General features: G+C 54.1%; 6 protein-coding genes across 6 annotated transcripts; 4 read left to right on the forward strand and 2 right to left on the reverse strand.

Annotated features, from left to right (window-relative positions):
* On the reverse strand, positions 1-2,456 carry ACO1O0_008655 (Endonuclease/exonuclease/phosphatase; the record flags this gene model as incomplete). The annotated part of the gene is made up of 2 exons (XM_083198019.1): positions 1-118; positions 178-2,456. 2 exons carry the CDS (start codon positions 2,454-2,456, stop codon positions 1-3), a joined length of 2,397 nt encoding a protein of 798 aa, XP_083045754.1.
* A 2,214-nt stretch (positions 2,457-4,670) lies between these two features.
* On the forward strand, positions 4,671-5,229 carry ACO1O0_008656 (uncharacterized protein; the record flags this gene model as incomplete). The annotated part of the gene is made up of 2 exons (XM_083198020.1): positions 4,671-4,679; positions 4,888-5,229. 2 exons carry the CDS (start codon positions 4,671-4,673, stop codon positions 5,227-5,229), a joined length of 351 nt encoding a protein of 116 aa, XP_083045755.1.
* A 590-nt stretch (positions 5,230-5,819) lies between these two features.
* Positions 5,820-7,426, forward strand: ACO1O0_008657 (RNA polymerase II-binding domain-containing protein; the record flags this gene model as incomplete). The annotated part of the gene is made up of 3 exons (XM_083198021.1): positions 5,820-5,966; positions 6,081-6,916; positions 7,384-7,426. The coding sequence occupies 3 exons, from the start codon at positions 5,820-5,822 to the stop codon at positions 7,424-7,426; spliced, it is 1,026 nt and encodes a 341-aa protein (XP_083045756.1).
* A 1,371-nt stretch (positions 7,427-8,797) lies between these two features.
* Positions 8,798-11,038, reverse strand: RTS1 (protein phosphatase 2A regulatory subunit RTS1; the record flags this gene model as incomplete). The annotated part of the gene is made up of 5 exons (XM_083198022.1): positions 8,798-9,158; positions 9,214-9,512; positions 9,570-10,532; positions 10,578-10,919; positions 10,997-11,038. The coding sequence occupies 5 exons, from the start codon at positions 11,036-11,038 to the stop codon at positions 8,798-8,800; spliced, it is 2,007 nt and encodes a 668-aa protein (XP_083045757.1).
* A 1,837-nt stretch (positions 11,039-12,875) lies between these two features.
* TFC1 (transcription factor TFIIIC subunit TFC1) lies at positions 12,876-14,774 on the forward strand (the record flags this gene model as incomplete). The annotated part of the gene is made up of 3 exons (XM_083198023.1): positions 12,876-13,079; positions 13,142-13,553; positions 13,612-14,774. The coding sequence occupies 3 exons, from the start codon at positions 12,876-12,878 to the stop codon at positions 14,772-14,774; spliced, it is 1,779 nt and encodes a 592-aa protein (XP_083045758.1).
* A 2,102-nt stretch (positions 14,775-16,876) lies between these two features.
* Positions 16,877-18,181, forward strand: ACO1O0_008660 (uncharacterized protein; the record flags this gene model as incomplete). Its single annotated transcript, XM_083198024.1, has 3 exons — positions 16,877-17,074; positions 17,146-17,774; positions 17,836-18,181. The coding sequence occupies 3 exons, from the start codon at positions 16,877-16,879 to the stop codon at positions 18,179-18,181; spliced, it is 1,173 nt and encodes a 390-aa protein (XP_083045759.1).
* Between the last annotated feature and the right edge of the window lie 177 nt (positions 18,182-18,358).

The following is an 18,358-nucleotide window of genomic DNA, read 5'->3' on the forward strand; positions in this document are numbered from 1 at the left end:
TTAGTTCACTTCCCGCGTCCTACTCGGGCTGCGGTGGAGTTTCCTCGTCGCCTTCTCCTTAATCAGGCGCTTGCTCGTTGCTTCGTCATATCCACAGACAGACATCAGGTAATGGAGCCTGCGAGACGGTTAGTTACACTCCATCTGTACAGAGAAAGTTAACGTTGAATGACTTACTTCTGGTCGGCCGTCTCCCGTACCCTCACGGCTTCGAAGCTCTGCTGACTTTCCATCCAAGCCACAGCCCGGTCCTTGGGCCTGACCTTCTTTACCCAGAATCTGAAGTTGCCCGTGACAGGCCGGTGGTCGCTGACATAGATCTCGTGCCTCCGATAATCCAGCTGCTGGACCCGGCCACGGCCCCGGAAGAGAAGCCGGTCACACCAGGCTGGACTGCGTCGCTTCTCGCTGGTGTCGTATCTGTCTGTCCCCACATCGTACTTGTACGTCGGCGCAAAGGTGATGGGCAATTCCTCAAACGCACGGAGCCTAAACCCGGGGTTCCGACGCCGAGCCACCAGAAGCTGGTCGCGGTCTAGGAGCTTGGCGAGGTTGTTCTGCTTCACAGCTGCCACCACCGTGTCTCGGGACATGGTATCTATCCGGTAGTTGAGATCGCCGTTGAGAACACACAGTTCATGGTCCATGACCATGGTCCCGTCACCGCCGCCAGCAAAGCTGTCTATGCGCACAGCAGGGTCTCTCTCGACCGGGAAGAGACTCGCCTCGAGGATCTCGGCAATGTCGTTGTGGCGCGCTGCCGCTTGGGACTGGCCAGCGGCAAGATGGCAATTGACGAAGCACACCGAGCTGTCATCAATTCGGAAACGGACTGCCACAGCGCCCTTGTTTCCGTGAAGCCCACCCATGCCTCGCTTCACTTCCGCGCCGCTCAGCTGGATGATCCTGTCCCGCAGCGACGCCTTGACGAAAACGCAAGTGAAGAGTCCCACAAGGGGCGCCGTGTGGAGCAGTTGATACAGATCATCGCCCGGCATGTAGTCATCCAGAGTCTTAGTCAAGAAGTTCTTCCAATCGCGGTATTGATGGCTCATGTTTTCTTGGTCAGTGCCTTCCTTCTTCTTGACTTTCAGGAAGCGCTTTGCTGTCGCAGTCTTGTCCTCGAGATCCACCAATTCCTGGAAGCCGAAGACCAGGATATCAGGGGAGCCGCTGGATTGGATCAGGTCCGGGAAAAAATTCCCATCGTCGCCCGAGTATCGCAAGCTGTGTGGTGTAGATGCTCCAGCATTCCAAGTAAAGACCAGTGCCTTGAGCTCATCAAAGTCACAATAGTCCGTGTCCTTAGACTTCATTTCATCCTCAACCCAGTCGTCCTCCAGCAGGCCATCCCACATCTTGATCTTGCTGTCCGCGCCGAGGGAGACAACTTGCACGCCGTCGAAGCGGTAGGCGCTAGCAGGGTCGCACTTCATCCCAAGGACTGGGTTACCGTGAGCCTGCCACTCTTTCAAAATTGACCATGGGGTCTCGGTCAAGTCGTAGACGCAAATCCTTCCAGTATTGTAGCCAATCCACACACGGTGCCCGACGCCAACCATGCAGTTTATCTTCCACGTGCTGATGTTGAGAACACCGAGGCAGGAGTAGTCCTTGGTCGAGAAGATGCTGACCTTTCCATCCGTGTGTCCGAAGAAGACTTTTCCAGGTTGAGTTTTTATAACAGTTCCAGAGGTGACATCCCCGGCGCCATCAGCGCATAGTGGTCGGATCAGCACTTGGAATTGAACACGGCCATCCAATGTAGGCGCAAACACACGAATCTCCTTCCCGGATGCATGCCATAGCTCGTGCCCGATGACCATGGAGAATGAGTGTTCCCGCGGCATCTTGTAACTCTGATGAGGGTGGCTTGCAAGGTTTGGCACACCAGTCTCATCAGGACCCCAGACAAGTAGTGTGCCCAGTTCATCGAGCGTCCACAGCTCATTATAGTGCCGATATATCCGCGTGACTTCGCGCCTCTGATGCACACTTCCCTTGCTAGGGGTAATGCTATGTGTTGTCAGGTCAACCTCCATGAGCTCCCCAGAATTGGTCCCAATCCACACAGCTGAGCCTTCATCCTGCGGACCAGCCGCGGGCTTGAAAGCGACAGCGGTGGCTTTTATCCCCTCCGTGTGCGACAAACTCATCAGCATTTCTCCATCGAGAGTATTCCAAAGTCGTGTCAACTGCCCGGTCGTACATACGAGCTCGCCGCAGACGTCAAAGATCCTAGGGTCATACTTGGGCAAAATTTCGTCCGCTCCTTTCTTCATGTAAGGGGGACGACGATTTGTGCTGGAGCAATCGGGGTAGGCTGTTGTTACCTGCGCCGCGGCTTCAGGCTTGGAAGCAGGTGTGATGCTCACAGTTTGTGCTTGTGGCGCGGGGATAACCGGGGTCTGAGTGGAACGAATTTCAACAGCGGCCCGGTCTGGAGTCCTGTCCATTGTCTTTGAACGGCTATGGGCCCAGGTTGGCGGCGGCAACGAAAGTTGCTGGACTGTGGGATTGGAGGATATCCTCTTAGAGGGTACAGATGCGCTCCCAGGCTCGGCGTGCTTGGCATTGTGCGCGACGTTCGGGCGTGGGGGTCGCGGAGGGGGGGTGGAGATATGCATAGAAGCAGGACGTGGAGGAGCTTTAAGACTGGACTGCCTCGGAAGAGACGCGGGACGCACGTCGTCATTATCGCGATGTGCCCACTGGCCATTGCTGGCCACTCCATTTGTTTCCGATGCCCTTCCTCTCCTCTTCATGGCTATCGAAGGATGCACCGGGGGGGGTTCAAATCCACCTATGGTAGATATAGGCCGGCTCATTGTCTCATAGACAGTTTGGGGTCTAGGCCGGGCAGGGAGTTGTGGAGGAGTGGCTTCGGCATCAGTCCCAGGACTACTAGGAGGGCTGTTGAACGGAGATGGCTCCTCCGATAAATCTCCACTCTTGGACGCAGAGAAGCCATTACTCTTCACAGTCAAGGACTCCAGTACCGACGGCTTTTCTCGCCGGGGGGCGGGCGGCAGAGGCGCCACCTTTGACTCTCGTCGGAATTCCCCTGATCTTCTCGGTGGAGGCGGCGAAGGAGCCTTCGAGCCACGAGGTGATCTTGGCGGCGGAATGGCTGGCGAAGGACTAGTCGGTCGACTGGGGCCTTTGGTGAAAGGCTTGGGAGAACCACCCGGAGTTGATGGGCTCGCCACGGAGTCTGGATTCAGAAAAGCGGGATGCTCATCGACCGCGAGGACAGAGGTTCTACTCCTGGGCGGAGATTGCGGGGGCTGGATCATAACTGCTGGTGTCTGTGGTTTCGGGGCATACGGTTTAGGAACCTGGGGTTTCGCAGCCGGGGTTGGTTTTGTGGATAGAGGGCGTGGCGGAGGATGCGCGTTCGCTTCTTTCTCTGGGTGATGCGCCTGAGCAGAGAGCAAAGCCACAGACTTGGGTCGTTCTCTCGGCCTTGAAGGTATCGTCGGCGTCATTGGCGCAGTCGGAGTAGCGGGGTTATGGTCTTGAGCCAGTTTGAAATCTCTCAACTTCTCGGGCTTCGGCGCGGGTGAGATAGGTCGCGATGGAGGTTTCTGGGGTTGAGAGGCGGCATCGGCGGGCTTGTTGAAGTTCTCAAAGCGGGCGAGCAGAGACGAGACGGGTCGCTAAGGGGTTTAATCAGCGGCGGCCTGACGGCATCCGTATACGGAGATACACACAAGGGATGAGCCATCTGGCCCATCATCGTTCTGTTCCATGTTGGATGTTGGAGGGGTTCGAAGCTGGCTTAGACGGCGGGGTCCAAGGGGATGGTCCCCATCACATCGACGCCAGGGGGAGGTCGGTCATGTAAGCATTAACGGTTGAACGAGTGGAAGCGCTGCTGCTCGACGGCAGTTGGCAGACGCAGTTGGCACACGAGGGGTTGGAAGCTTGTTCGTCCTCGTTGGCGGCGGGTGGGCAATTGTGGCGGAGTCTTGTTGGCTTCGTCACGAGGGGAGCCTTCCAAACAAGGGGTTCTGTATCGATGTGGCCCAAGGGAGGAAATTCAAGGGGCGAATGCAAGAACGCAAGAGAAAGCGAGTGAGAAATACGGATGCGCCGTCTGTTAGAGAGTCAGCAGCAGCCTTGCTCGTGTAGCGTAGCGCCGCCTTCGTTGATGGGTTGAGTGAATGCTCGGGCCAAGGTAGGGGCTTGAGTGGTTACTGGTCACCCCATGACAACCTGTCTGGGGCTGCCTCGAAATCCATTTCCAATTGCCGGTGTCGCTGGTCGGCGCTAGATCATGCCTACACTGTGCTTAGCGGGGGGCATTGCGCCGATAATCACAGTGCGAATCTGGCGCCCTCTGGTCACAAAGCGCAAATCTACAGGCGCTATGGCGGGTCCCGAGCACTAAAAGAGGATCAACGAATCGCCTGCGGGTTGCCACGGCCAAGAAGTCAGTTCTTGGCTTACGCACTACGGAAGGATGGGACCCTGTTGCTTCCGGAACGGCGGTTTCTCGATGGCAAAAGTGCTCCAAATTTGCCCGACGCCGGTCGCCGGATGATCCGCATCTATCCCACTTCCACACCCGAACCCGAAGTCGCCTCTTTCCCCTAATACCACGAAGTAGCTGCACAGTGATACACGGGCCATATCTCAGTACAATCTGTCGCACAATCCTATACAAGATGAACACGGTAAGCCTCCCACTCTCCAGCCCCCCTGAGGAGCCAGGCGCGCTGACAGCTTCAAGGTCAAGTCTTTCTGGTACACGAGCTCGAACGCCTTGCCACTCGGGATGCCTTGCTAACAGAATACGCCCACAGGTTGGGATGGGGCTCTGTCTGCGTCGGTAAGAAACCCTGCGTCTTCTTCTCATCCGTCTTTGCCTCTCTTTGCTAACAGTTCCTGTCGCATGCAGCTGGCGTTGGTGCCTACATCTTCGCGAAGAAGGAGATCAATGCCGATCGCCAGTCAAAGCTCGAGCAGCAGCGCATGAAGAAGGACGCCATCCGATCCCTTGAGCACTCCGAGAACGTCCCCAGCCAGCCAGGATCCGCTTCTACGATGGCCAATGGCAGCAGTCCGGTTAGACACGACACCGCCGGGTCACCGAGCCAGGAGGCGACCAGCGATCCCGCACCCACGAGGCACGAACCGACAACGGAGGATCAACGGTTGAACGAAAAGAGCAAATACGAGACCGGTTCGACATACCGCAGTCGCAAAGGAGACCGGTTTTCCTAAACCCCAAGGCCTCCTCCCCCCGGGGTCTGTGGCGTTGGGGATTGTAGGGCGCTGTGTAGGATGATGCTGTATACGTAATGTCTCGGGTACAGCGGTGATTCGATCAAAAGTCTATTTTTGTCTGGCGGTTCTTGTAGATCGTTCAAGGCTGCCCATATAATCTACGGGGCCGTACGATAGTTGACAGAGCTAGTTCGGTTGTGTAAAATCTGTATTCCGGCTCGACGCCTACACCTCGACTCCGCGCCTCTTGGATTCCGTGTGGCCTCGATTTGATATTATCCTCGTAGCATTACCTATGCTAATACGTACTATGTATCATATTCCCATTCCCTTGAGTGTACTAGAGTCGTATTCGCTCCACTTAGTCTTCCACGTTCTTTTAACGTCATGGCATCGTGACCAGCGCCGACGGTCCCTAAAACTCCCGCCCGAAGCTTAGCCGGGGTTTGTTAGAGCTCCCCAGGTACGAATAATAATAGCACAAGCTCAAACTCACAACAGCCCTCACATCCCATTCATACATCAAGATACTTCTTGCTTTTGTTCCTGTTGTGCAGCCCCCCCGCGCCCACGAGGGCTACCGAGCCATGGCCCAAGACCTTGCCATCGCTAAAGCCGCCCTGTCGGCATCTCTCTTTCGCGCCGACCCAACCTCGCTCTCCCGTCCCGCTGTCGAGGCATTCTTCCCGCTCCTCAGCTCGACCCTGACGCAGTGCTCGCGCCCCAACGTCCAGGTTTGCCTCATCGCCTGCAGCACACCTCTCCCCTGAAGAAGCATTTCTTCATTCCCATCACTCGTTTGTTTGTTGAGCGCAGATGGCACTAAACTGCTGCCCCGGGCAATACAGAAATGCAAGGCTTGGATCGTCGACAATATCGCCCCGTCGCCGGCGCGCACCGCGGCGCTGGCCAAATTCCTGGCTTCGCTGAGCAACAGTTTCCATGATACGGATGGCGAGAAACCAAGCGCCCGAAGGAGAAGGCTGCACATACTCTATGTCGTTCACGATGTGGTGCATCACGTCGTCGTGAAGCTTGGAAATAAGAAGTTTGGAGATGCCTGGGAGACCCATCTGCCGACATTGGTTGCTTCCGCCGCTGCCTTCGACAATTGCCCGAAACACCAGAAGAAGCTCCGCGATTTGGTCCAACTGTGGGAAGATGAAAAGGGATACTTCTCCCCAGCGCTGATAGCTCGGATACGAACGGCCCTAACAGACGGTTCGGCGACTGTGCAACCGCCGACCGGAGTGCAGGCCCCGATGCCATCAGTCAAGCTCTCCAAAGACTCCCCCTTTGTTCTCCCGTCCTTTCACGGCGATCCCTCCACTCCGTGGTACGATCTACCTGCGACGACATGGCTCCCGCATATGATACCAAACTCCGCCAAACCCCTCCGGCCCGATGACATCCGGCCCATACAGCTCGCCCCCGGGTCAGCAGAGAAGCAACTAGTCGCGGCAGTCCAAGGCCTTCTGGCTGATGTTGAACTGCTGTTCTCAAAAGAGCGTAAGCTAGAAGACGAGCCCCAGACCGACCTCAACGAACTCGGCGAGACGATCATACTAGACGAAGTCACAGGCGAGCCTATAGGTGGCCAGACTTACTACGGTTGGTCTCGTACATTCTGCGAGAAAATGAAGGGACGGAGGAACAAGGCAAAGAATGGCCAGGATAGAGGACGGTCACGATCTCGCTCAAGTAGCTACTCCCGTGGACGTTCAAGGAGCTCCTCCGGGCCACCCGCATTCAAGCGTCGGAGGGCTTCATCTGGGTCTAGAAGTCCTCGCAGACACAGCAGGTCTCGGAGCTACAGCCAGTCCATGCGGCGGGTTTCTGGCAGCCGCAGTCGCAGCCGCAGCCGCAGCCGCAGCCCAGATCAGCGTTCCAGTCGTCCATTTCGCCGGCGCTCTCATACCCGCTCTCCGTCTCGCTCTCGCTCTCGGTCGAGACCAAGTTACCGCAACCGCTCCCCGCCTCATCAGCTTTCTCACCAGCCTCCACCGCCTTTCCCGCCAGCGCCACCGGCCGGGGACCTGCCTCCTCCCCCTCCACCGCCAGCCGGATACCAAGGTGCTTGGCCACCGCCGCCTCCGCCTCCTCCGCCCATGGGCGGCTCCGCGCCGTCACATAACTGGTTCCCGAATCCAGGCATGATTCCGCCGACTATGATGGGCCGCGGTGGCTGGGGTAACGCCCCTCCCCCACCGCCTCCCCATCATTCGCAGGGGCCGCATCATCAGCAGGGGCATCACTTCGGTGGCAGAGGCGGGGGTGGCTTTAGAGGCCGTGGGAGAGGAGGATACGATCGTGGCAGAGGCTGGTAAACAGCATCAGCCATATACTTTGTAGCATGTTGTGTGGCGCTACTGAGAGCATGATATACTGCACCATAATAATACCTAGAGTTCTCAAAAGAATACTCGTCGATCCCTTACTGAACAGTGAAGCTACTCATGTTGTACTAGATCTCTAATGGAGCTATAGCCTCTACTAAGAACTTTCTAGCACCGCTAATAAGTACAAGTATAATGGGATTGTCATCATAGCTACGAAGCTTGCGGCCAAAAGACTTGTTCCATTTGACCCCTAACCCACTAACAACCACATACATCGATGTCTTCCTTCGTACATCAGTATGGATATCGTTGTGATAAACGCCTTATTTTATAGCGGTTACAGCCCAGATCTGCAACAGTCCGAGTAGTAGCTTTACCCTTACTGAAAGTCTATGCAATTCCACTTTTAACCTATTCATTTCGTCGTCTACATCAACATAACCACAAGAGAAAAAAAACCTATGAGAGAATCCCCACCCGCTTCGATCTACCACCGGCCCCCTACTCCACCCCAATCCAACCTCGAAAAGGCCAGCGGGGAGAGAGATTCGTGCGCTCAACAAAAAGCAGCCTTCCCGCTGAGCTGAGCCCATGCGCCAAACTAACAAAGCCCCCCTTTCGAAAACTCAACTCAGAAAGTCCAAAACGGGAGAATAGAAGACACAACATGCCGAAGAAGTGAAGTCAAAAGTGACACGGAAACAGAAACCCAAAACCACACGGAAGTTGTGGTCTTTTTTGTTTTCCCTGCGTTCTCATGTACTCTATTCCTCCACGTTTCCATCTCAAGGTTCAGGCACGGGGGGGTAAAAGAAGCCAGACGGCGATACTTGCAAGAACTTCCCTATGGTATATGCACGTCGCTCATCATCGATGCTCCAGGCGCATCGACGAGAACAAAAGTCGGGCGAACAAAGCAAAGCTAGGCTTCTAGGTCCCCAGCGCACCGGGTCGAAGGAAGGTGTGGGGGAAACGCTCCAAGGACAGTGGTCGAGAACGCCCAAAAGCCGTGAATATTGTCCGTTCTATTGAATCCATGATATAGAATCGCGATGCAGAGTACCGCTAGGGCCAAGGTTTTCATGCTTGCCGAGGCCAAGCGACGACGTAGGCGCCAGGCCTTCGCGCAAGCCCGACATTAAGAGGTATGGACACTAGGCCGGCAGACCGTCGAAGCGCCAACAGATGATCAACAACCACATTTCAGCATCTCATCCTCAGCCTCTTCATCTACTCCTAGCTGATCCCGAAGAGCCTTGGCGCTCGTGGTCTGCGGGGCGGCGTACGGCCGCATCCTGAATTTTCAGCGAGCCGAGGCGCTTTTGGTTATCGTCGGTGACGGGATCGACCTCGTCAACTCGAGCCAAATTCCCTCCTTGGGCCCGTCCGGCAGTGTGTGCGGTTCCATTAGTGGCGCGCTGCTGCTCTGCCTTCTCAGCCAAGGCCGCCCACTTGCGCTCACGCATGGCTTCCCTCGCCGCTGCACTGTTCTGCTGCTCCGTGTAGTCGTGCGAGCAGTCGTCAAACAGTTGGGGGTTGATCTCCATGAAGAGCTTCATGGCATTGTAGACCATCCCATGAATCGTCCTGGGAACAGTCAGTAAACAAGCCTTGCCTCACCCCATCTTTACCATAAACATACCTATTCCAATGACCCTTAGAGTTCTCATAGAGTGGCGCGAACATGATGGGAAGGATGATTTCCACGTTGTCACTGACGAGGTTGCAGAAGTACTCATTGTTCCAGAAATACAGAGCACGCTCCGCAACTTGGAAGTGTGGACTGGCAACCGATTTGGCAAGCTGATGGAACAAGGGCTCTTGAACCTTGGCGAACTCTGCTGGATCCATAACTTCAAAGATATCTTCGACTTCGTTCAGGAACATGACCTCCTTAGTGCTGTTGACCTTAGGCCAATAGCGTAGAAGCCCAAGAACAACCTAGGCAGTTATCAGTATTGATTTCACGGCAGTGTCTAGGAGATGGGGGTCTCTTACATCTTCGGTCAGAGAAGCATCCTTCTCCAAAAATTGAACAATACAGTAGGCGAGTTGAGGGTGATACATGCTCAAGCTCTTGGGCTTGTGGAGCGGTAGTAGCACCCGGGTCAGGAAAATCTTGTGCTCTTCCTTCAGCGGCAAAGCAAAACCGTTGATGATGGAACCAAGGATCTCGAGGAGTTCGGCAATGCCGTTGAATCGCTCCGTCTCATAAGTAAATTGGAAGAAGACGTTGTTGATAGACCGGCGGATAAACGATCGGAGATTCAGGAATTTGCCATAGATCCTGTGAAGGGTGGTCTTAAGGAAATCACGTTCTCGTGGGTCTTCCGAGTCGAAGAGCTCCAACAGCTGGAGGACAAAGCTATGATCGATGTAGGCCTTGGCAATGTTGGTGTTGAAATCTTGGCTCTCGATGAAGCGCAAGAAGAATTCATAGACAACTTGGATGTGCGGCCAAGCAACCTCCAGCACGGGCTCATCTTCCTCCGGATCGAAAGCCTCCCCTTGAGGATTCATCGGTGGCGGGATCGGCCGGAAGAGGTTCTTGGCGAACATGTCCACAACCCGTGGATACATAGGCTCGGTAATGACTTGTCTGTTATTGGCAACATAGTCGAGAAGCTCATGTAGGGCGAGGCGCTTGATTTCCTTGGACTTCATGTCGCCACTCGCGTCGTTGAAGTCGAAGATTACGTTACACTGGTCAATCTTTTGCATGAAGAGTTCCTGCCGACGGTTGGGCGGCACCTCGTGGAAGCCAGGGAGCTTCTCAAGCTCACGGTGAGCCGAAATGTCGAAGCGAGACGAATGCTGTCGTTTCGGCGTTCGTAGACCCTCGGGAATGGCGTCACGGTTGTCGATTCCTCGGTGGATCGAAAGCGACTTCTGTCCAGCCTTGGGGGGCGCCAAGTCGTGCGGCATCGTCTCGGCTGCTCCCGGTGGGGGGACGTGCTGCAGCTGCAAGTCAGCGACAACTGCTAGTCGGGTATCAAGATAACTTACACCTGGTGTTGGGCTGATGACAACCGAGGGAGGTAGCCTGGAATTGGCGCTGCCGCCATTGGGACTGGAAGCTCCGCCTGACTGTCCAAATCGATCAGGGACATTACCCGGCTGGACGACGTTGGACAGGTTCGACGGCTGGCCAGCAGCATGATCCCCTCCAGCGACGCCGGCATTGCCAGGCGCGTTCTTGTTGCGGCCATCGTTGAGCGTGGACGTTGATGAGGAGGGTGTAAGGACGGGGGACTGGTTGGACGAATCGCGGGAGGAAGGGGATGCTGTTCCATCCTTGGGGTCCTTATTCTTCTTGGAGGATTTGCTGGGATCCTTGCCGCGTGACAGCTGCGACAGACGTGTTAGCAATGACGGCAACAGTGCCCGAGGACAGGTGGGGGAGGCGAAAGTTGGGCATGGCTCACCACTCTTTGACTGAAACGCTTCATCTTGGACGTCTCAAGCATATCCTCAGAACCCGGCGGCGGCTCAGTCTCGCGGCGGGGGCGCCCGGGGGGGTTGGGGATGTCACGTCGAGCGACGACCGCGCGGTGGGGCAGACGAAGAGCAACAGGACGAGCGCTCAGTGAAGGGCGGAGGATGCGAGCGCTGGCGACGCCCGCAAGAGGCGAGATGGGGTCGTTCGTGTGGTCGACTGTCGTTAGGGATGAGGATAGACCGTCGGCACCGGGGCGCTGTTTGAGGGGGTGAATTGGGGGATTGAGGTCGGGCGACAGGCAGCCTGACGGGGCGGCAAGCTGGGGTCCGACTAAAAGACCAGGTAGCTACAGGCCAAGACCAGGGGGTTGCGCTGCTGTGCGGCGTCGAGGTGGCCGAGTCGTGTTGTGCCGCGCTATGCAGTGAGTGGGAGAAGCTGCCGTCCAAAGAGAAGCGTGACCAGGAGCCTGAGGGAGTGATGCAGCAATGGGAGTTGACAGGGTCTCGTTCGATGGAGGTCGGCCGGCTGTGGTGAGCTTCGGTGGTACAGTGGGGAGGGGGAAGCCTGTTAAGCAGAGGTAAGGAGTACTCCAGCAGAGGGGCGTCAAGCCACGGTAATTAACCTCGTTGCGCTTCGGAAGACAGGGATAGTCGTAGTAGGTTCAATCCCTTGCTCTCGTATCCGGTGGAAAGATATCTGGAAGGACACGAGGATACGGCCAACAAACTCTGGTCGCGATACCGTACCTGGGGAGCGGCTATCAGGTTGTTTGTAAACGGGGGCTGCCAAGGGGCCTGAAGCTGGGCGGTGAAATCAGTGGCTGGTTGGCTCCAGGTGCCACTGTTCCCAGCCCGCCATCGCAAGCAATCCACCTAGCAGTGGCCCAGGAATTTCGGAGGGTACGCCTATGCACTGTGACAGACACTGTGCCTATCACCCCTAACGACACTCTGATCCCGACCTTGCTTCGCAGAACATCATAATATCATAGAATTGATACTTTTTGGGGTATGTATACGAGAAAAATATATTCAAATTCCAACAAGCAACGCAAATCCATAGTTGTTGGAACAACTCGGATCCAACACGCGATACTCCGAGTGCCGCTAGCACAGTCCGAAACCTGTGGTGGTGTACATGGGGCGATGTACTACGTACCTCACAGCCTCTCGGTGCTGGAATACCGTTCTCCCGTCCGCGTGACATCCATCCTTTCCCTTACCTACCCTAGATACGCCCGGTCAGTCATAGATTTTATTCCTGACAAACAATTAATTTGTGTTCTCAAGTTATATATATACTGCTTTAGAATTTCTGTATTATGTTTTTCACGCAAAGTGACGTGCCTCCGGATAGTGATACGTTCACTGCGACCTGAGGGTGCACCACTACCAACGTACCACGTAGGCGAACTAAATGCATTCATTCTACCACCAACATGTTGTCGGCAATATTATCGTGATAATATATGCACTCATAGTACTCAATCAGTCTATAACCATACCATCGCACTAAAATTCGTATTATATGTCCAGTATGAGATGTTTTAGATACATTAGTATACATAGCCTTTCGGATCTTCCCTCCAGAACTTTCAATTTGGACAGTGTTGTCTTACCCAAAACCAAATTGGCACTGTGGGACTAGTCTCGGATATCAACCACTACACAGTGTGCTGTGACATCAGAAATCATCAAACTCACATCAACAAGACTATCCAGGAAACACACGTGTTAGTTCTAAGCACAGCGGGGTCGATCCTAGTCTCGGAGACTTCCGGATGGTCATGAGTGGGGAGTGAAACATACGCGAACGAGACACAGTGGACATTACAATCTTTCTAGCCTCTTACCGTTTGATCCAGCATGGAGACGGGAAGGTTCTCAGAGGACGACACGCCCGAGAACGGCGCAAATGGGGGACCCGAGAGTCCGCCCGATGTATCTGGGCATGGAGCACCGCGATATCCCATTCCACGCACAAAGTTGAGCGCGGTTGAGGTCCCAGCAGTGATACAGAATCTCGACCGCGCCATCAAGGCATTTGGCAGGGTTCCCACGCTGAACCATGTGAGTAACTGCACCTGATCTGGGTGAAGCCTCCATTTTCGGGAGTCTAACGGTCAAATTAGGTTATGAAATCGGGTACTCACTCTATACCTTTCTACCTAAACCCTGAGAGCCCCTTCTGCAAGCCCCTCATGTCCCACAATGCCAGAACCCACAACGTCGTGCTCAAGGTCACTGTTCCCAAGCGAACAGGCCGGAAAAGAAAACGAGGCTCCAATGACCCGTGGCAAGGAGATTTAGAAGTTTTGAATGCGGAATCGGAGGGGTCAGAGCAGGTTTGCTCTCGCGGGCGTCAGGATGAGCCGAAAGTACTGAGGAGAAAGCTAGCCGACAATGTGGGCAAGTACGATGTCGAGGCCGTCGGACTGGTAAAACATACACACCGGTTCCGAGGTCTGGCCGACTTCTACTGGGACATATCTGGCAGGTCTGACTTTGCTCGACGATACTGTGACCAGGTCCTCCCGGGTGATGGTAAGTTCCTCCTTTGGATTTTGGAGTAAAGGAACGAATGATGCTAATACCATGGCAGTCGAGAAGATGACGGAGTTCAGTTTTCTGCCAGGGATTGATAAGGGACCCAACGTTGATGTTCTCCCGCCGCCAGTGTTCACGCACATGAGTCTCCCCTTCAACTACTTCTACTCACAAAATCCGTATGTCCGCACGACCGAGGATGGAGGTACATTCAATGCCACTGCTGTGAAGCATATTGGGCACTTCATTGGTGCAGAAGACCCAGCACCGGAAGGGCCACAGCATGAGCCAGACATGACAGACCCGCGGACGGTTGAAGTCATCGCTGACCTCGAAGCTGCCTTTGTGGAGCGCCCAGTATGGACTCGAAGGTCGCTTATGAACCACCTTGGAGGAAAATTGAGGAGCTGGACTGAGCTCAAGACGTATCTCAACTACGTGGCGTACCAGTTTAAAGGTGGCCCGTGGAGGGATAGCGTTGTCCCTTACGGACTTGACCCCAGGGTGGATCCAAAGTACAGGATCTATCAGACGGTAATGTTCAAGCTGCTTCCGAGGAATGCCCAAGTCGCCCAGGAATCGGCGTGGTATTCACTCCACGGAAACCAGTATGATCCTGACAACGAATTCTATCCAAACCTGTCCGAGAGCCACATTTTCGACGGCGAGACTTATCACCTAGACGGCAAGGTGTGGCAGGTGTGCGACATCACAGACCCCATACTAAAGGGTCTTCTGGACAACGCCGCTGTACGGCCAACCCGTGACATCAACAGTGGGTGGTACCACGGGGGTTTATGGGCCAAGTTCAAGGCCATCATGAAGACACAGCTGGTCGCGATCCGTTTCGGGCGCCACCTAACCGAGCAAGATTTTGAGGCAACCCTGATGGCTGGCGATGCGACTCCCGTGCGATCGGCCGGTACCACGTCGGTTCTGCCATTGCCCAAATTGCGACTGACAGACGAGGAGTTGAGGATACTGCGAGGCCGCGAGCCAAGTCGGAAGAGGAGCCACCTAGGGTACACCGTACGGGTGCGGAACGCACCACTGGGCGAAAGTCAGCCGCCTGATGAGGAGCTGGTAGTAGCCGAGGAGGATACTCTGGTGGAATTTGCCCAGGGAGACTCGGAAAACGAGGACGAGCTTGGAAGCGGCAGTGACAATGAGCTCGGAGAGGACGAAGAGATGGGCGACTATCCTGATATCCCAGTCTAGGAGCATCCGTAGTGGAAAGTGGTAGTGGTAGTATGATATAAGATACCCGATACCTCCCTCTGCTGTTCCTAAGTAACACTCTTTCTGTAAATGAGCTTTACGACTATCTTTCCAGTCCGAAGTCCTCCTCTTGGCGAAGCCATGTACTAGCGATAGGTAACCTCTGCACTCTTAGAAGCTATGTAGGTGGAAAGGGGTGTATGGTTCGAGTCTAGTGCAATACTCACGTCTAGGTTATCTAGCGGCGGCCTCTTTCCCTTTTCTCTCTCCATTTCTCTTATAGACTCCACAACCAGATTCTTCAGCTCAACTATGGGCCGATTCTCCTCGATAGCCCTAGGAAGGTCACAAATTCTGGGCAGACTAACAGCTGCTCAAGAGGGGCGACCTAGGCACGATCCCAATTAATAATTTCTGTCAGATTGTACTCGCTGTCAAAAAGCATATTGCCGAAATGTAGGTCGAGATGGCACACGGGAAAAGTGCCTCGGACTCTATCATTAATGATAATGTGGGTTAGAGACTTTTTCAACACCCAACAGGCGGTCAACCAATCTGGATCATCTGGATGCATGGGAAGTATTTCCCTACTGTCATCCTGTCTCTGGTCGTAGAAACATTCGAGTAAACCCAGGGAGTGCTAGGGCATGGCTATAATCTCGATAGGCTGATCAGCACTTTTTCCACACCAAAGGGTCCCAATGAGACTAAAGGTCAGATTCTGGAGTTCCGTAAAGACATTTGCAAGCTGCTTGGCCACCGCGGTATGGTATAGGTTAATTATGGTTGTCGCTAGCCCATACGGAGGGGTACCGCCACCTAGGTACTCTATGAAAACGTACGGGTAGCCAAAGGGCTAGTCTTGCGGACGTCTTGAAGTCGGAAACCTGAGGGATAGGGAGAGTGCTACGTTGTCATATGATCTTCATTGTAGTAATCTCGCTGAGGATCGAGGTTCTGTCGCCGTCATTAAGGGAGTGATGGTGAGGGTTGCCTCCGAATAATGCTTTGACGTTCGGGGCAGTAGTTTTCAAAGAATTTGACTCCTGCGTATATTATTAAGGCATGAAGATGCAGGGTTTCTATTCTCTTGATTCAATGCGTAGGGTTTCTAAGCTATTCTTGAGCGGGGATAGTCCTTTTATCAACCCAGAGGTGATTTTACTCCGCAGGGTCACTATATTCGAAGAAGGCAGGGAGGCAAATTTAAGCCCCTGTTTGCAGATTTTAAGGCAACCTAAATACTTACAGAAAAAACGGCGAGCAAATTGATCAAGATTTGTCTTATAATCCCGGAAAGCAATCGTAGAAGTGGCACTGTTAGACCCAAGTAACACGAGTGATGAGAAGTTGAGAGAGGAAAGGGCGGGGTGGGCATGAGGACAGGCGCCCTGGTCTCTACTAATATAATGGTATAAATAAGCTAGAGGCCTAATGTAATGGGTACCTAGGTAGGTAAGTTTCAAGGCTCGTATAGCTACGCTACTACTGTTGGTTGCAGGTTCTGCGCAGGGCATGAGGGTCAGAACAGATCATGTAGGTAGTCAGGTAGGTAGGGACTCTTGAAAGGCACCTAGGGTCTGTAAATGCAAAACCTGAGACTTTCTCCCTCAACGTTTCGTTGACAAGAGCATGTCCAAGTACAAGCGATTAGTGCGTGATCCCCCAATGGTTCAACAATCCCACGAACTAGGTACCTAAGGGTATCTTATTAGAGTCCCGGCCCCCTACCATTTTCTACTACTACCTAGGTCCGGTTGTAAGATTGGGGGTTACTGAAAAAGGCCGTATTGTGTTAAACGGAGGACCTTATTTGCAAATGTACGTTTCTTCTGGTATGTAATTGAGGAAATGATATAATCCAGATATCCGGTCATAGCTTCTATGGTTGGGGCAGGAGAGTCCGACGTCTGTTGCCAGCTGTCGGCAGCTGGTATGGCGGGAAGCTGCCTCTGGGAGACTTACCACTGTCCTCCCCCCATATTCGAATTATTTTCAACTTCTCTTACTACTCAGAACTGCCCTCATTCCTCCTTCTAGTCTCCCGCTTCTGCTCACTGTCGCGTCTATTCCTGTGTACCCTCGTGAACAGCACTCTCAACATGGCACCCGCAAACCCCAAGCTCCAGGGTTATGGCGAATTCCTCTGTCGGCCATGTAATGTTCGGTTTGTTTCCAAGGAGGCTCTCATGAATCACAAGGCCGAGAAGCGCGCCCGAGGCTCGGAGAAGCACATTCACTGCAAGTTTTGCGGAGTTGACTTTACGACCGAGGAGGCAGAGATTTCTCATATCCAAGAAGTGAGCCTCTGTTACCCCAACAGCAATAGCAAGACTGCTTCCACCAAAGGTAATCGTTAATACTTGCATAGTGTCATCCGCACACCCAGGAGCTCGACTGCCCCGGATGTGGCCGTGGCCCGTTCTCCCGCATTTCTCACCTCATGGCTCACATCGAGTCTGGCGAGTGTACTCGGATCGATATCGCCAAAATTGAGGCGGCCCGCGAAAAGAAGCAGGAATTCCCCCAGAAACTGGAGGCTCTTACCCAGGGGCCGGTTAGGGGAAACTACGCCAAGTTCATGCCTTCGAACAAACCTGACAACTATACGACGACAGTCCCGTGGGCCCACCAAGAGGAACAGAAGCCGCCCAAGTTTGAAGAGAATGACTTTCCCAAGTTGAATGGCCAGGCTGGTGCTGGAAACAGCCCGAGCGAGGATGCTGTTCCTAACTTGGGCAGCCTGGCTGAGCAGACCAAAGAGCTTAGTATTCGGAATAAGAAAGAACCCAGTGCTTGGGCCGAGCAGGAGAACGTATTTCCCAAAGCCGCCCCGGCACAGCGTCCCACGAAGGAGCAGTTGAAGGAAGCCACGGGCCCTAGTGCTAGACAGGTGTACGATTACCTGGACCCCGATGACCCAGACCATCCAAGCTTCAACACAGCTCGCTACTTTTGCCTGTATTCCGAGACTTTCGCTTGCCCACGAAAGGGCTGCATGTGGGTTTATAGACTGGCTCATGGTGATTCCCGAGGACAGAGCGAGCTAATGTACCACTAGGAAAGGTTTCAAAAAGGCCGGGGGCCTCATTGCACATTTGCGATCCCCTGCGCACGGCGACAAGACTTACATCTGCCCGTACTGCTACAAACGATTCAAGACACTGGCGGCGGTGACGGCTCACTCGGAATCGTCTAGCCTGCGCTGCAACATCCGGGCCAGCCATGAATACAATGCCTATTTGGATCAGCTCACGGGCGGCATCATTGATGTCGATCCTGATCACCACGATGATGGAACTCTCATTTATCACACGTCTGAGTCCTCGCGCAAGATGTTTGGCAATGGGGGCAGGGTTGCGAAGCCAGAGAATAAGGAAGGTCCTGCCAAGTTGGTTCAATGGTGAAGGGTCATTGCATGCACGGCCGTGTCCCGTCGCAGCCCAAGCTGAGATTGCTGTGTGGTGGTATAGGATCGAATCAGGCTGGGAAGAGCACAAATAGCTACCTAGCAGCAGAACGAAGAAGCCCGTTGAGTCTGAGCAGATGGATGGCAGCAAAATGTTCGCGAGATCAAGTTGCAA

Source organism: Amphichorda felina (genome assembly GCF_050947745.1).
Source record: "Amphichorda felina strain 45539 chromosome Unknown scaffold_9, whole genome shotgun sequence".
In the NCBI taxonomy this organism is placed as follows: domain Eukaryota; kingdom Fungi; phylum Ascomycota; class Sordariomycetes; order Hypocreales; family Bionectriaceae; genus Amphichorda; species Amphichorda felina.